We start from the raw sequence: 15,343 nt of genomic DNA on the forward strand, positions 1-15,343 counted from the left end.
TTGTACTCGTCGATCATACGATGACGCGAGTGGATCCACGCCGGCGTAAGTTTACCAAGAAAGTTATCCGAGTTCGGAACGATATTTTTAATATTAGGTCATTCCACGCCAGGCGAATCACTTTTTGCCTTGTGGCATTTTGTTCAAATTAAAATAGTTAGAGTCCATGTAAAAATAAGGAGTATTTAAATAATCATGTTGGAAAATTCGAAATTGTGTAAACAATACAGACTTCCAAACTTAGCAATTTTCAATGATTTGTAAATAATTGTGATCATACGTCAAATAATTTTATATTACAAAAATATTAAAAATATGTTTGGTCTTTTTAGATAGAACGAATGATGTTTGGAGATTGAATTGGATGAAACAAAAAGTTTGTATTATTCATGATTCCGGGGACAAAATTTTTCTGTGCAGGTAATTTTCCAAAAACTGCAATAAATAAAAACCATGATATAAATCTATAAAGAGTACTTTTTTATTTTTTTAATTTTTTACAAGCTGTGATAAATGTAAAAATTCCCCCCCTGGCCATTCCCCCCGCGGCCTCTTTTTCCTTGGCCCCACACCCCGGCCTATTCCCCCTTGGCACCCCCCCCCCCGGCCATTTTCTCCTTGGCCCCATCCGCCTTGGCCAAATCCGCCTCCGCGCCTGCCACCTCTACGGCCTCTGCCGTTATCTGTGTAGCGCGTGTAGGTGGCATTTAAGAGCTTTATACATCTGAAGCAGTACCATAAAATTTACATTTTCTACTTCTACCCGTACATATAGTGAATCCCAAAAATATTCGGACAGAACCGGTATAACATACGGTCAAGGCAGTTTCATTAAATGCAATGGTGTATTATTTTGTTCATATTATTTAAGCTCTTTGTGAGAAAAATTGATACAATATACGATATTTCGTTTCATTGAAAATCGTAAAATATTGATAAACCGTAGATCTCACATGAAATCAAATATTATCGTATTGCATATCTACATAAAAAACTTCAGAAAAGTAAAAAAAATTAATTAATAATAATTATAAAATAAAAAAAGATGTGAAATCAAAATGAGCTACACGTACATAAAGGTAATGATAAATACAAATAAATATTTTAATACGAATAAACATTTTATTCAAAATACTTGGCGCTGCGAAACAGAAAAAATGTTTATTGTCCTCGTATTAATAATTTACAATAACTCCCTTACAATCTAAAATACATAAACATATACATATACATATTAGAAACGCAGTCAGATTTATTCTACATATATTTAATTCTAATGTCATACGTAGCATATACGCACGCACACATACACACATTCATGAACGCACACACAAGAAAGAAAGAAAAAGATTAATTAATGCAATTTAAACATATTTATTCAGTTTAGCGGCACCAATTCGGGACGCAGCGCCAAGTATTTTGAATAAAATGTTTATTCGTATTAAAATATTAATTTGTATTTATCATTACCTTTATGTACGCGCAGCTCATTTTGATTTCACATCTTTTTTTATTTTATAATTATTATTATCTTCTATTTTTTGTGATTTATTTACTTTCGTGTACTTGACGTAATTTTTTTACTTTTCTGAAGTTTTTTTATGGAGATCTCACTTCTTTTTAGAAAGATAATTTACATAGAGAATGACTTTAGATCATTTTCAATATTATAAATTATTATTATATTATTAATTCATGACTGGATAATTTTTTCATCCTCTCGGGTTTTTTTTTTAAATATATTGTATTGTCATCCAAACTACGCACGCCTGCAAAGCTTCAAGACAATTGGATTGGTGGAATTGGTTTAAATTGGTTTTTATCATTTAAATTAAAAAGAAATTCATTTATGTATATGTTTGTAAAAACACGTTTATAACTTGATTATAACTTGACGGTAAGCTGTCAAAATTTGGAGTAGATTGCATAGTGAAGATAGCGATTGCCCAACGAAACGTGTGTTAGTTCCGTTTTGGCTGAAGGTGTGCGTGTAACGCGTATACGTATTATGTCGACAAAATTTGGCTGGAGAATCAGGAGAAAAACCTTATCGCATCTGACAGATTCATGAGACGATATTACGATATCTCGGTTATGCGCGGACCGATTTTTTTGAAATTGGTCTTATTCGAAAGCTTATATGCGGTTTACATAAGAAAAATGCCTTTAAATTTAGAAAATATTGCAGACGTGATGAGATATTAAGGAAATAAGTTTCAAGTTAGGTTGGAATGGCTCCGCGACGAGTAAAGGTACACGGTAGCGACAGTCGACATATACAGGGTGTCTTTCCTGTACTTGGCGTCGAGACGCTACCGCGTCTCTAGATTGTTCAATTCTTCTCCGACAGGGGTACATTATTACGAACAAAAGAATATAGTATTTGGTATTGCGCATAATTACCTTCTTCATTTCTTTCCGGAGTTTCTATGTTTTATTTCCTCCTTCCACCCTCGTTTCCTCCTGCCTTCCCTGTTTCTTGGCCTCCTCCATCTTCTTCAACGTCTCCTCTCCCTCGCTCCTCTCCTCCGCGTTCACCAGTGCATCCTGTAGCTGGAAATTAAATAATGAATGTATTATTTTATGGAAAATAGTAAGATTGTATGAACATACAGGATGATTCTCTCGTTGAAGTCCTCAAAGGCGATGCCGTCGATAAGCCGCGCCTCGCTAACAAAGGTCGTTCGGCAACCAGAAAATTCAGAAAATTATGAAACTTGGTGTGCGAGTAGAGTAGTTCATCCGTAAGGCATTCCCATTTCTAACCAACTTAAAAAATAAAGAGGTTCTACGCTCGATGTATATGTGTGTGTGTGTGTGTGTGTGTGTGTGTGTGTGTGTGCGTGCGTGCGTTCGTGCGTGCGTGTGTGTGTGTATATGTGTGTGTATGCGTGAATGCGTGTATGCGTGTATGCGTGTATGCGTGTATGCGTGTATGCGTGTATGCGTGTATGCGTGTATGCGTGTATGCGTGTATGCGTGTATGCGTGTATGTATGTATGTATGTATGTATGTATGTATGTAGAGGAAACTCGAACAAAACCGGGTACCTGGGTAAAACCAAGACGTCCTATTATTTTTTAAATTGCCTTACATTTTCGTGCGTCGTTGCAGCAACATATTGTAGGAATGTCCATTATTTCATCAACAAAAACTAATCGTGTTACACGCGTGCTTACTGAGGTTATATCGTCTTGTGTGTTTTTGAAGGCTGTGATCTAATTTTCGATCATTAAAAAACTTCAAACACTTTCGACAGTGTTCAGGTAGATACTTTTTGTTATCAATTATGTTAATAGTTGCATATTAAAGTATAAATAATTCAAAGTTTGTTTTTACTTCACCATGGTATTGTTGACATTTCATAATGTTTACAAAATTGTATGCTGGAGCAAAACCGTACAGGGTAAAACCGGATACCCGGTTTTCGACAAAATGTGTATAACAAAGAAACGAAAAAGTAGAATATAACAAAATTAAAACTAAATCTTAATAAAGCACTACAACTAAAGAGAAAGAAAACCACAGAATTAAACAAAATACCGAAGGATAATGATAACAGTGGTGAAGAAAGTGGTGAAGATATTTGCATTTATGTACAAGAATCATATGGTTCATTGAAATTGAATAAAGGTTCGGTGCAGTTTATGTTAGAGATACACGAAGTCGACGACACAGAGGCATCGGTATCTCACAATCAGTATGGCTGCGCGCCGGTCATGTGTCTACAGAGTGTTCCAGAATTGAGGGACATCCCGGAACATGCAATATCCTGATGCAAAAAGACATCGAAAAGTCCTTAACCGTTTTGGGATCTGGGGTTTCGTTTTCGAGATATTAAGAAAAAAGCCCACCCAATCAAAGCGCGAGCTTTCCGCTGGAGCTCCCGCGCTAGCGTGGCCGCGCGCCGGGCCGCGCTACAACTACGAACAAGCAAGGCAGCTTGCATCGAAGGAAATTGCGTAAAATGACAAATGAAAACGACGTAACAAAAAAATCTAAACTTTTGCCATGGTTTGTTTGCCATTTATAGTGAATAATGAATAAAGGATAAATAGATGAAAATCATGTGTAACGTAAAAAGACGATTACAGTTGTTTTTTATTTTTGGAAGAATCGAAAATAATAATTATTTGGAGTGAGAGGATAAGGAACGCGTAAATTTCCTTTTTTAATAACGTACAAACTAAAAGGTATGCAACGGGGAACGAACGAAAAGTGATCGTAGTTGGTTATTATGATAAAAATCCGTAGTTCAATAACGGCCAACACTGTTGTTGATAATGAATAAGGCCGTTTAAAAACAGCGAGGAAAAATTTACGTACGGAAATTTGGAGAATTATCGCCGGAAATAAGCCATAGCCTGCGTTAAATTTAAAAAATAATAGTTGCCAATAATGTAACTAAAACTCACCCTTTCGGAAATTCACCTACAGCTTAAAAACCTGAGTCACCAGGTCACTGAACCGATCCTGGTCATCGACAGACGCGCCGAGTGCACAGCTGATCTCAGGTATGCGACACTATCCAAAGTTAAGGGTCGCAACGTCAAGTGCGTCCGGGTTAATGTACCGAATATACATTTCACTGCACGCCTACTAACACTGATCACTTAATTTATTTTTCATGAGACGTGTTGTTCCTACGTTATAAAAATTGGTGGACATGAATTTTTACTTGGCGTTCGGAGCCATAGGTATTCCCGCGCAAATTCTCACGCTGCAGCACTTGTGTCCTCGTTGTTCGGGGGATACACCCAGAACATCGCGTAATACTTTTGAGCAGAGAAAACTTCTGCAACGTGATTGCTTGCTGACTGACAAGATTTTTTCCAAGCGACTTCTTCTACCCCCAAATAGTTTCTCGCGTTCCATTATGAGTTTACCCCCACCAGGCCAAGAGGCTTCAGGTAAAAACAAGCCTGCACATTTTCGAAACACACGTGCCTTGCAGAAGTGCAAGGAACGAACCATCCTACTCACTGTCATAAAAGCCTGCGCTCCGTCCTTTTACTGCCAATGTACCCATTGCTTCGAGGTAGGCAGCAGATACCACGTGTTTCGGTTCAAAAGGGTCCGAAGAGAAGAGAAACAGAAAGTTTTCGAATTGCTATAAAGAAAGACATGTTTCCTGTATCCTGTTTCCCTTTTCCGATACCCTGAGTTCACGTCTGCTACGAGGCGGAACCAACTAAGCCATAAATTACTCAAAACTGCGTGTAGTCCCGCCTGCTTCGTCCTACCTTCAAATAAAAAAAGGATCCCTTATCTCTCGAGTCTAAACACGCGCTCGAATTTCGAAACAAAAGCACGCGTTGACGTATTCCGTGCGAGAGACGGTGGGCTTGAAGTCCGGGCTGCCTACCTCGAAGCAATGGGTACATTGGCAGTAAAAGGACGGAGCGCGGGCATTTATGACAGTGAGTAGGATAGTTCGTTCCTTGCACTTCTGCAAGGCACGTGTGTTTCGAAAATGTGCAGGCTTGTGTTTACCTGAAGCCTCTTGGCCTGGTGGGGGTAAACTCATAATGGAACGCGAGAAACTATTTGGGGGTAGAAGAAGTCGCTTGGAAAAAATCTTGTCAGTCAGCAAGCAATCACGTTGCAGAAATGTTCTCTGCTCAAAAGTATTACGCGATGTTCTGGGTGTACCCCCCGAATAACGAGGACGCAAGTGCTGCAGCGTGAGTATTTGCGCGGGAATACCTACGGCTCCGAACGCCAAGTAAAAATTCATGTCCACCAATTTTTATAACGTAGGAGCAACACGTCTCATGAAAAATAAATTAAGTGATCAGTGTTAGTAGGCGTGCAGTGAAATGTATATTCGGTACATTAACCCGGACGCACTTGACGTTGCGACCCTTAACTTTGGATAGTGTCGCATACCTGAGATCAGCTGTGCACTCGGCGCGTCTGTCGATGACCAGGATCGGTTCAGTGACCTGGTGACTCAGGTTTTTAAGCTGTAGGTGAATTTCCGAAAGGGTGAGTTTTAGTTACATTATTGGCAACTATTATTTTTTAAATTTAACGCAGGCTATGGCTTATTTCCGGCGATAATTCTCCAAATTTCCGTACGTAAATTTTTCCTCGCTGTTTTTAAAGGGCCTTATTCATTATCAACAACAGTGTTGACCGTTATTGAACTACCGATATTTATCTGTTGCATATCTTTTAGTTTGTACGTTATTAAAATAGGAAATTTACGCGTTCCTTATCATGTCACTCCAAATAATTATTATTTTCGTTTTTTCTAAAAAAAAAAAAAACTGTGTATTCGTCTTTTTACGTTACACATGATTTCCATCCATTTATCCTTTATTCATTATTCACTATAAATGGCAAACAAACCATGGCAAAAGGTTAGATTTTTTTGTTACGTCGTTTTCATTTGTCATTTTACGCAATTTCCTTCGATGCACGCTGCCTTGCTTGTTCGTAGTTGCAGCGCGGCCCCGCGCGCGGCCACGCTAGCGCGGGAGCTCCAGCGAAAGGCTCACGCTTTGATTGGGTGGGCTTTTTTCTTAATATCTCGAAAACGAAACCCCAGATCCCAAAACGGTTAAGGACTTTTCGATGTCTTTTTGTATCAGGATATTGCATGTTCCGGGATGTCCCTCAATTCTGGGACACCCTGTATATGTCGGCCACGCGTGTGTGCGTGCCGATGATGTGGAGGTATGTGTGAGCGAGCCTTCGAGAAGGCCGAGCGAACAGAAAACACTTCCGGTAATGGTTGCGACATATGTGTTACGCGGTACAAAGATCTCAGAGCTTTTCAAGTATTACTATTAACTATTATGTTCTTATGTGTCAAGTGTATGTCCCACATGTGCAATAAACTGATTGTTCTCATATTCCACGCAACAGTTTACAGCTTGTTCTAACTGGTTGGGAGACTGAAGAATTGGATGAGTTTCGTTGTTATAGGTGCTAGGGCCAGTATCTAGTATGGTACCGTGTCACAATTGTGCGGGGCGAGACCAAACAAATTTCGCAAAATAATTTTCATCAAGAGTAGCTAAGGTTCACCCTAATGTTGATGTATGAAATGCTATCTCGTTATGCTAAGTTTAGTTCCAACCTACAGTGACGGACGAAAAAAAGTTGACAACTTTTAAAAATGCATAACTTTTTTTAGAATTGGTCTAAACGACAAGAGTTTTTTTTTTGAAGCTAGAAAGATTACTTTGCTAAGAAACGTGTTTCGTCGTTTTGCAAAACAATACAATTGCTTGGAATAGCAAAGAAAATAGTAAATGTCGTTTTTTTAACTTTTTTGTGAGCCTGTAATGAAAATTCATAAAAGTTGTACAGATCGCGCAATAGAACATTGCGAGTCTGACCGTCGGTGTTCTTTTAATTCGTTTCGAAAAACATGTGACCGCACACGGACGAGTATCATACAAAGTAACAGGTTAGCGAGGTACTCATGCGTGTGCGATCGTATGTTTGTTTTTTTTTTCAAATTGAATTAAAAGAACGCCGACCGTTGGACTCTCTCGCACGCTCGGCTGACTCGCGGCCTACTCAGTGGCCGCTCGGAGGTAAAGTTGTATTGCGCGATCTGTATGCATGTCCAAATTTCATCAAAATCACTGATTTCGAGAATTTCGCGATTTTCGACCTTATTCTGCGATCTTTAAGCGTGTATAGCTCAGAGCAACGTTAACCGATTTTTATGAAATTTTAGGCATGTATACAAGTTACTTCACTCTGTGAACTTTTTTTTTTAAATTTTCATTACAGTCTCACAAAAATAAATTAAAAAAAAAGACATTTACTATTTTATTTGCTTTTCCGACCAATTGCATTTTTTTCAAAACCACGAAACACGTCTCTTAGCAAACTAATCCTTCTAGCTTCTAAAAAAAACCATGTCTTTTTGGGCCAATTCTAAAAAAGCTATGCGACTTTAAAAGTTGTAAACTTTCTTTGCCCGCCACTGCATGTATCTCAGTGTCAGAAGATAAATAAAATAGAAGTCATTCTCAAACAATTATTTCGGTTCTTAGCTTTTGTCAGTAAGTGCAGTTTTGTATGGGAAACTGGAGACTAAATTTTTTTCTTGATTTTAGTTGAATACTGATCGTGGTCATAAAAGAAGGAGTCCTGAAAATATTACTTCAATGATACAATCATTTGATGAAAAAAGTTTTAACTTCACTAAACTTACCCCCGAAGAGACAATAATGGATTTAAACAATGGAGATGGAAACGATATTATTGCAGTTAATGTCAGTCCAATGGAATATTGTCATTCCCTTCTATTGCCGCAGAGAAATAGACGACTACCTCAAATTGTAACAAAATATAGTTTGGGCAAAGCCATTGAAATGTTTTCATTAAGTTCCTCTTCGTAAGTATATTTGAAATTTCCAACTTAAAACGAAGTTAGAATAGAAAATTCAGTACTTAGTACATATTTACATATTGACCGCTGAATATATAATAATTATATCAAAATATTTTAAAAATTGACTACTGTGTTGTTTGTTTAATGTTTATTTTTTTTCAAAGAAACTTAATTATCAAGGTATGTATATCAGTTCCGATACTTGTACCTTGAAACTATTTTTTATGAATTAATATTCTTTTGAATCGTTTTATTGTGTATATTTTGGGCACTTTATGTGTTACTTATTGTTTGAGAATCTAGTGGTAGAGCGCGTTGGATGCCGGAAAGGTTATGTTCGACGGTAAAAAAATGCACACAACACAGCATTTAAAATTAGTAGCGTCAAGTTTATTTAAAATGAGCAAATGCACTGATCGTGAGTCGGTGAGAATACACGAAGAGTTCGGGGTTTTCGAGATTATATTAATACACGAAGATGAGCGGATTAATGCATGTTGCACCATCACGTGCGCGTCACCCGCGGCGATCTACAATCGAATCTGAGCGTGTTCCGATGAGCACGTGAGCGAGTGAAATGAGCTTGAAGAGCGATTATATTTAGTGCTCGACTGCACTATGAGCGGTGAGAATTTACAAGTTTATAGAGACACGACCATCGCACAGGACACGTCCTACTATACACGCTGTGTGAATAAGAGAGAATTTGTTTGAAACACACTTGAGTTACACTGAACGATGAGGCAGAGTTGTAAATTCTGCCCCTCAGGGAAAAGAGATTGATCACTACGTGCAATGAGCCACGCGACGTCCACACGAATTGTACTAATACGCGAGGCTTGATCACTTTAGAATGAGCTCTGAGAATTATCAATGCACGGAGATGCACTTAAGACTGAACGATAAGAAAATAACTACATGAGCTACTCGTTATCTCACGAGTTTGATTTGAGACGTATTAATTAAGTAACACATGCTGTTCCGTGCACTGATACAACAAGATGAATGCAAGATGTGCACGAGCTGACGTTAGAGCGTCGTCTCGAAGGATCTAGAACCCGGTCGAAGCGGCGCTCTGATTGGCTCATTGTGTATCGATGATTCGTGGTTCATTGAGGATCCGCGTCGCTGATTGGCAGATCGATCGTCGATCCGCATCTCTATCTTCCGTCCGCGAGATGCTGCGGTGAGTGTGAGTGTGGTCACTATGGGAACCAGAGTTGGGCAAAAGTTTACCTAAATAAAAATTTCAAATAACGAAGAAAAGATAAATAATTTTTATTCGTTACTCGAGGCTCGAATAATCGAAGTTATCTTTATTCGAAGAGCAACGAATAAATAATTTTATTCGATGAGAATTTATTCGACGAATAAAGAAAATTTTTTTATTCGATGAGAATTTATTCGACGAATGGAGATAATTGTTTTATAACGAAGGTTTTATTCGAATAAATGCGTCGCATAAATTTTTCATCCGTAGCATTTATCTTTTCAAAGCCTTCGAATAAAGCCACGAATAACTTTCGTCCGTCTGACCACGCAACAATGCCGGCGCGCTTTTCGGCTGCTTCCTGGTGCGTTACGCACCACACTCAACGCTGACGAAAGTTATTCGTGGCTTTATTCGAAGGCTTCGAAAAGATAAAGCTACGGGTGAACTTTATTCGACGCATTTATTCGAATAAGACGTTCGAATAAAAAACTATCGTTATTCGTCGAATAAATTTTCATCGAATAAAAAAATTGTCTTCATTCGTCGAATAAATTCTCATCGAATAAAATTATTTATTCGTTGCTCTTCGAATGAAGATAACTTCGATTATTAGAGCCTTGAATAACGAATAAAGATAAAGTATCATTTATTCGATCATTATTTAAATAATTTTTTATCTAGATAATGCCCAACTCTGATCGGAACTAATGCATTCCCAAACACTTATATTTATATTCTGTGATAGAGGGTTAGGCATCTAAAACTGGCTATCTGAGTAATCTGTCTACTTTTGATGATAGAAAAAAAAGTTTTAGGCAACTGTTATGTGGTTCCACGGGGGATATAATCTGATGTTAATAGTATTTTAAGTTTTTATGCATTTGGATATGTACAGTGCCGTGCAAAAGTAATGATCGAAGGTCAACTTCCGAGAATAATACGCCGTATCTTCGCGCGCACATTCTCAGAACCGCGAAAATTCAAAGCGGACCGAAGCGGTCATGTGATTTATGGACACGCGAGTACAGTTACATTGCAGGAGAATGTACCCAGAAAGGAATGAAGATTGAAAGAGCGCCAGTTTTAGGATAAGTGATATCTACCGCGGGTAGGAACGAATCGTGTATGGTATCAGACAATACGGGTATTCATGTGAAAAAGTGATTCATTTATTGATAAAGCATATAGACATGTTTGTACTATTGTGACACATGGCGAGCATCGCGTAGCATCGAAACCAAGCCTAACGCTAATAATTCACAATCTATCAAACAGTGCGGTTCGTAGTATTCGCTTTCTAAAATAAGTTTTTCATGTGTGTAAGGTATGACGCACGTTAGTTTCCACAGTTTCCGTTAGATTTCCAAACTTTCTGAACGTTTTCCAGTGCGCGCAAACAACCTCCACCGTTGTGGAAAGCGCATTGCACAGTGTTTGCTGTAGGCTTTGATTTCAGGTTAGGAATGACTGCGTTATGCACGATTCCGCAATAACTGTGACGAAGTGTCATCACCACCGCGTGGCCCCGCGGCAAGTAGGATATGCACGCCGGTACGCTGTCGCAGGTAGAGACGTGTACGCAAGTGCGTACGCACCGAGACTTAGTAAGCGCCGCAGCCGCAGAGCGGCCTCGCACAGCCCACCGCTCTCCCCGGCGAAAATGCGACGGGGTCAACATATAACGTTGCCGGCTAGCCGAAACCGACAGCTCTCTCTAGAGTACTGAACCTCTTCTCATGCCAGTACCGTAGCAAAACCGAGACCGCTCGTTTTATATTGCATCTGAGGTGTGCCAGTGTCGACCATATTGTGTGATTACAATCCTTACTTTCGACTTGAGGCCTAGAGAAATCTGGCACCTTGACCTCCACCCGAGTGATCCCTTTGCGTCCATAGGCCGGAGAACACATTGTACCGGGCTTCTTTTGTAAACCCCAGGTGGACGCGCCAATGTTGGCCATCCTAGGGCGACCGACTGATTCCATCCTTTAATCCCATAAATTTAAAACCGTACCCGACGCCCGCGCCGCCGCGAGCCGCCGCCGAAGTGGCTGGACAAGCATTGCGAGCTCTGCCGAGCAAGCTCGAATCAACCGTGCGACAAGCTATACACGGACAAACATCGACACTCACAGTAGTAGAACTATGAGAGTTTTGAGGGAGGGAGAAATGCAAAATTGAGTTTCAAGGTTAGAGGAAATCCAACGCGGCGATGGCGGCGACGGCGAGCGGGCGGCGGCGGCGGATGACGTCATAGAGATGGCGGAGTGGTGGGAGGTATAGCGCGAGACCTGATATCGAATCAATCGATACCGAATCAATATCGAACCGATACCAAAGTGTATCGAGGGGAACCGCGGCTGAATTCGCTAAGGATGGAAATATTACCGACACCGAAGTGTATCGACACAGACGAGGTATACAGGGTGTTCCAAAAATGTCGGAGTTCCTTGAAAGGTGTGACACAGGGGGTGATTTGAAACAACTTTTTCCTTAGCGATAATATTGTCCGAAGCTTCGTGAACGAGATATTAACAAAAACCCCCGACCAATCAGAGCGCGCGCCTTTCGCCCGAGCTCCCGTTGTAGCGTTGGCTACGGGGTAGGCGGCTGCGCTTGTACTACGAAGGTACGAACAAGCAAGTCGGCATGCATCGAAGAAAACCGCGTTACACATTTTTTTTTTAAAGCAGAATCTTAAATAATAGTTGTTTGAAGTGAGAGGACAAGAAATACGCAAATTTCGTTTTCAAATAAGGCATAAACGAAAAGGTAATGTAACAAAAAATGTACAACAAGTGATCATAATTCGTTATTGAGGTAAAAATCCGTAGTTTAATCACGGCCAACATCATTAAATTTAAAAAATAATATTAGGTGTATGAATAAATTCTTTCAGACTGGATTTACATAATCGGTATGAAGCAACCGAATTTCTATCGCAGTGATATTCGTAAGCTACCAGAAAAATGGCAAAAGGTAATTAACAATAATGGAAATTATTTCGTTGATTGAGTTGTTTTGATATTTTTTAAATCAAACTGTTATTGAACCCTCAAATCGAACTGAATTTATTTCTACACCTAATAATCACTAATTAATTAAATAACACTCACCCCTACGGGCATTCCTTTCCTTCCTTTCCTTCCTTTTCGGAAACCTGTGTCACTAAGTAGGTCACTGTGTCGATCCTGGTCATCGGTGGACGAAAAGATTTATGGTAGGGTTGCGCCCAGTGCTCAGCTGATCGCAGGTATACGACACCACCTGAAGGTAAGGATCGCAACGTCAACTGCGTCCGGGTTAACGTACCGAATATTCACTTCACTGCACGGTCACTAACACTGATCACTTAATTTACTTTTCATGGAACGTGTTGTTCCTACGTTATAAAATTGGTGGCCCTGAAAGGGGCCGATTACTGTTAGTTGTGCAGTTGCTTGATGTGACCACCCTCAGCGTCTATGCTCGCCTTGCGGCATCATTGACTCCGTTGACAATAATCTTGACGCCAAACACCGAATCGTACGCTCGCTGGGGGTTTGGATGTGCGGATATTCCCGTGCAAACGCTCGCACAGTAGCACTTGCGTCCCCGTTGTTCCGGGCGTACACTCAGAACATCGTGTAACATTCTAGAGCGGAAAACATTTCTGGGACGAGATTGCTAGCTGACTGACAGGATTTTTTCCAACCAACTTCCTCTACCCCCCAGTAGTTTCTCTCGTTCCATTATGGGTTAAGAAGCCAGCACATTTTCGAAACACACGTGCTTTGCAGAAGTGCAACGAACGGCCCATCCTACACTTTCACATAAGTCCGCGCTCCGTCCTTTTACTGCCAATGTACCGGTTGCTTCGAGATAGACAGCAGACACCACGTGTTTCGGTTCGAAAGGGCCCGAAGAGAAGAGAAACAAAAAGTCTTCGCGTTGCTATAAAGAAGAAAAGGCATACCATTCCTGTTTCCGTTTTCCAATACCCTGAGTTCACGTCAGCTACGAGGCGGAACCAGCTAAGCCATAAATTACCCAAAACAAATCGTTCTCTACCGCCGACTCGCAGGACAGTACAGTCATAAACCGCGACCCTGGCGAAATGCTTTGGCGAGTTACTCCCTTTCTTCCTGTGTCTCTCCGCGAGACGTATTTAAAATTAAGGAGGCTGGTCGGCCAAAGAATTTTGCCAGTGCCGCAGTTTATGACCGTATTGTGCTGCGAGTCGGCGGTAGAGAACGATTTGTTTTGGGTAATTTATGGCTTAGCTGGTTCCGCCTCGTAGCTGACGTGAACTCAGGGTATTGGAAAACGGAAACAGGAATGGTATGCCTTTTCTTCTTTATAGCAACGCGAAGACTTTTTGTTTCTCTTCTCTTCGGGCCCTTTCGAACCGAAACACGTGGTGTCTGCTGTCTATCTCGAAGCAACCGGTACATTGGCAGTAAAAGGACTGAGCGCGGGCTTTTATGAAAGTGTAGGATGGTTCGTTCCTTGCACTTCTGCAAGGCACGTGTTTTTCGAAAATGTGCTGTGTTTTTTTTACCTGAAGCCTCTGGCCTGGTGGATGTCAACTCATAATGGAACGCGAGAACCTATTCGCGAGTAGAAGTCGCTTGGAAAAAATCTTGTCAGTCAGCAAGCAATCACGTCGCAGAAATGTTCTCTGCTCAAAAGTATTACGCGATGTTCTGGGTGTACCCCCCGAACAACGAGGACGCAAGTGCTGCAGCGTGAGACTTTGCGCGGGAATACCGACGCCTCCGAACGCCAAGTAGAAATTTATTTCCACCAATTTTTATAACGTAGGAACAACACGTCCCATGAAAAATAAATTAAGTGGTCAGTGTTAGTAGGCGTGCAGTGAAGTGAATATTCGGTACATTAACCCGGACGCACTTGACGTTGCGACCCTTAACTTTGGATAGTGTCGCGTACCTGAGATCAGCTGTGCACTCGGCGCGTCTGTCGATGACCAGGATCAGTGACCTAGTGACTCAGGTTTTCAAGCTGTAGGCGAATTTTCGAAAGGGTGAGTTTTAGTTACATTATTGGCGACTATTATTTATTTAAATTTAACGCAGGCTATGGCTTATTTCCGGCAATAATTCTCCCAATTTCCGTATGCGAATTTTTCCTCGCTGTTTTTTAAACGGCCTTATATATTATCAACAACAGTGTTGGCCGTTATTGAACTACGGATTTTTATCATAATAACCAACTACGATCACTTTTCGTTCGTTCCCTGTTGCATACCTTTTCGTTTGTACGTTATTAAGAAACGAAATTTACGCGTTCCTTATCCTCTCACTCCAAATAATTATTATTTTCGATTCTTCTAAAAAAAAAAAACAACTGTGTATTCGTCTTTTTACGTTACACATGATTTTCATCCATTTATCCTTTATTCATTATTCACTTTAAATGGCAAACAAGCCATGGCAAAAGGTTAGATTTTTTTGGTACGTCTTTTTCATTTGTCATTCTACGCAATTTCCTTCGAATGCCGCCTTGCTTGTTCGTAGTCGCAGCGCGGCCCGGCGCGCGGTCATGCTGGCGCGGGAGCTCCAGCGGAAGGCTCGCTCTCTGATTGGTCGGGCTTTTTTCTTAATATCTCGAAAAAGAAACCCCAGTTCCCAAAAGGGTTAAGGACTTTTCGATGTCGTTTTGCATCAGGATACTGCATGTTCCGGGATGTCCCTATATTCTGGGACACCCTGTACAGAATTTTACATTTTTCACCATGCAGGGGGTTTGACATGTACTCGTGGTAAAAT

The 15,343-nt window shown here is 40.5% G+C and overlaps 1 protein-coding gene across 2 annotated transcripts in view; it reads left to right on the forward strand.

The window, feature by feature from the left end:
• LOC143367024 (GDP-D-glucose phosphorylase 1) overlaps positions 1-15,343 on the forward strand; it is a 505,990-nt gene that overhangs the window by 427,610 nt on the left and 63,037 nt on the right. For both annotated transcript variants that reach the window (XM_076808627.1, XM_076808626.1), the window contains one exon: positions 8,082-8,362. In XM_076808627.1, coding sequence (XP_076664742.1) covers positions 8,082-8,362 — 281 coding nt within the window. The remainder of the gene's footprint in view (positions 1-8,081; positions 8,363-15,343) is intronic.

This window comes from Andrena cerasifolii, chromosome 3, assembly GCF_050908995.1.
Source record: "Andrena cerasifolii isolate SP2316 chromosome 3, iyAndCera1_principal, whole genome shotgun sequence".
Lineage (NCBI taxonomy): Eukaryota > Metazoa > Arthropoda > Insecta > Hymenoptera > Andrenidae > Andrena > Andrena cerasifolii.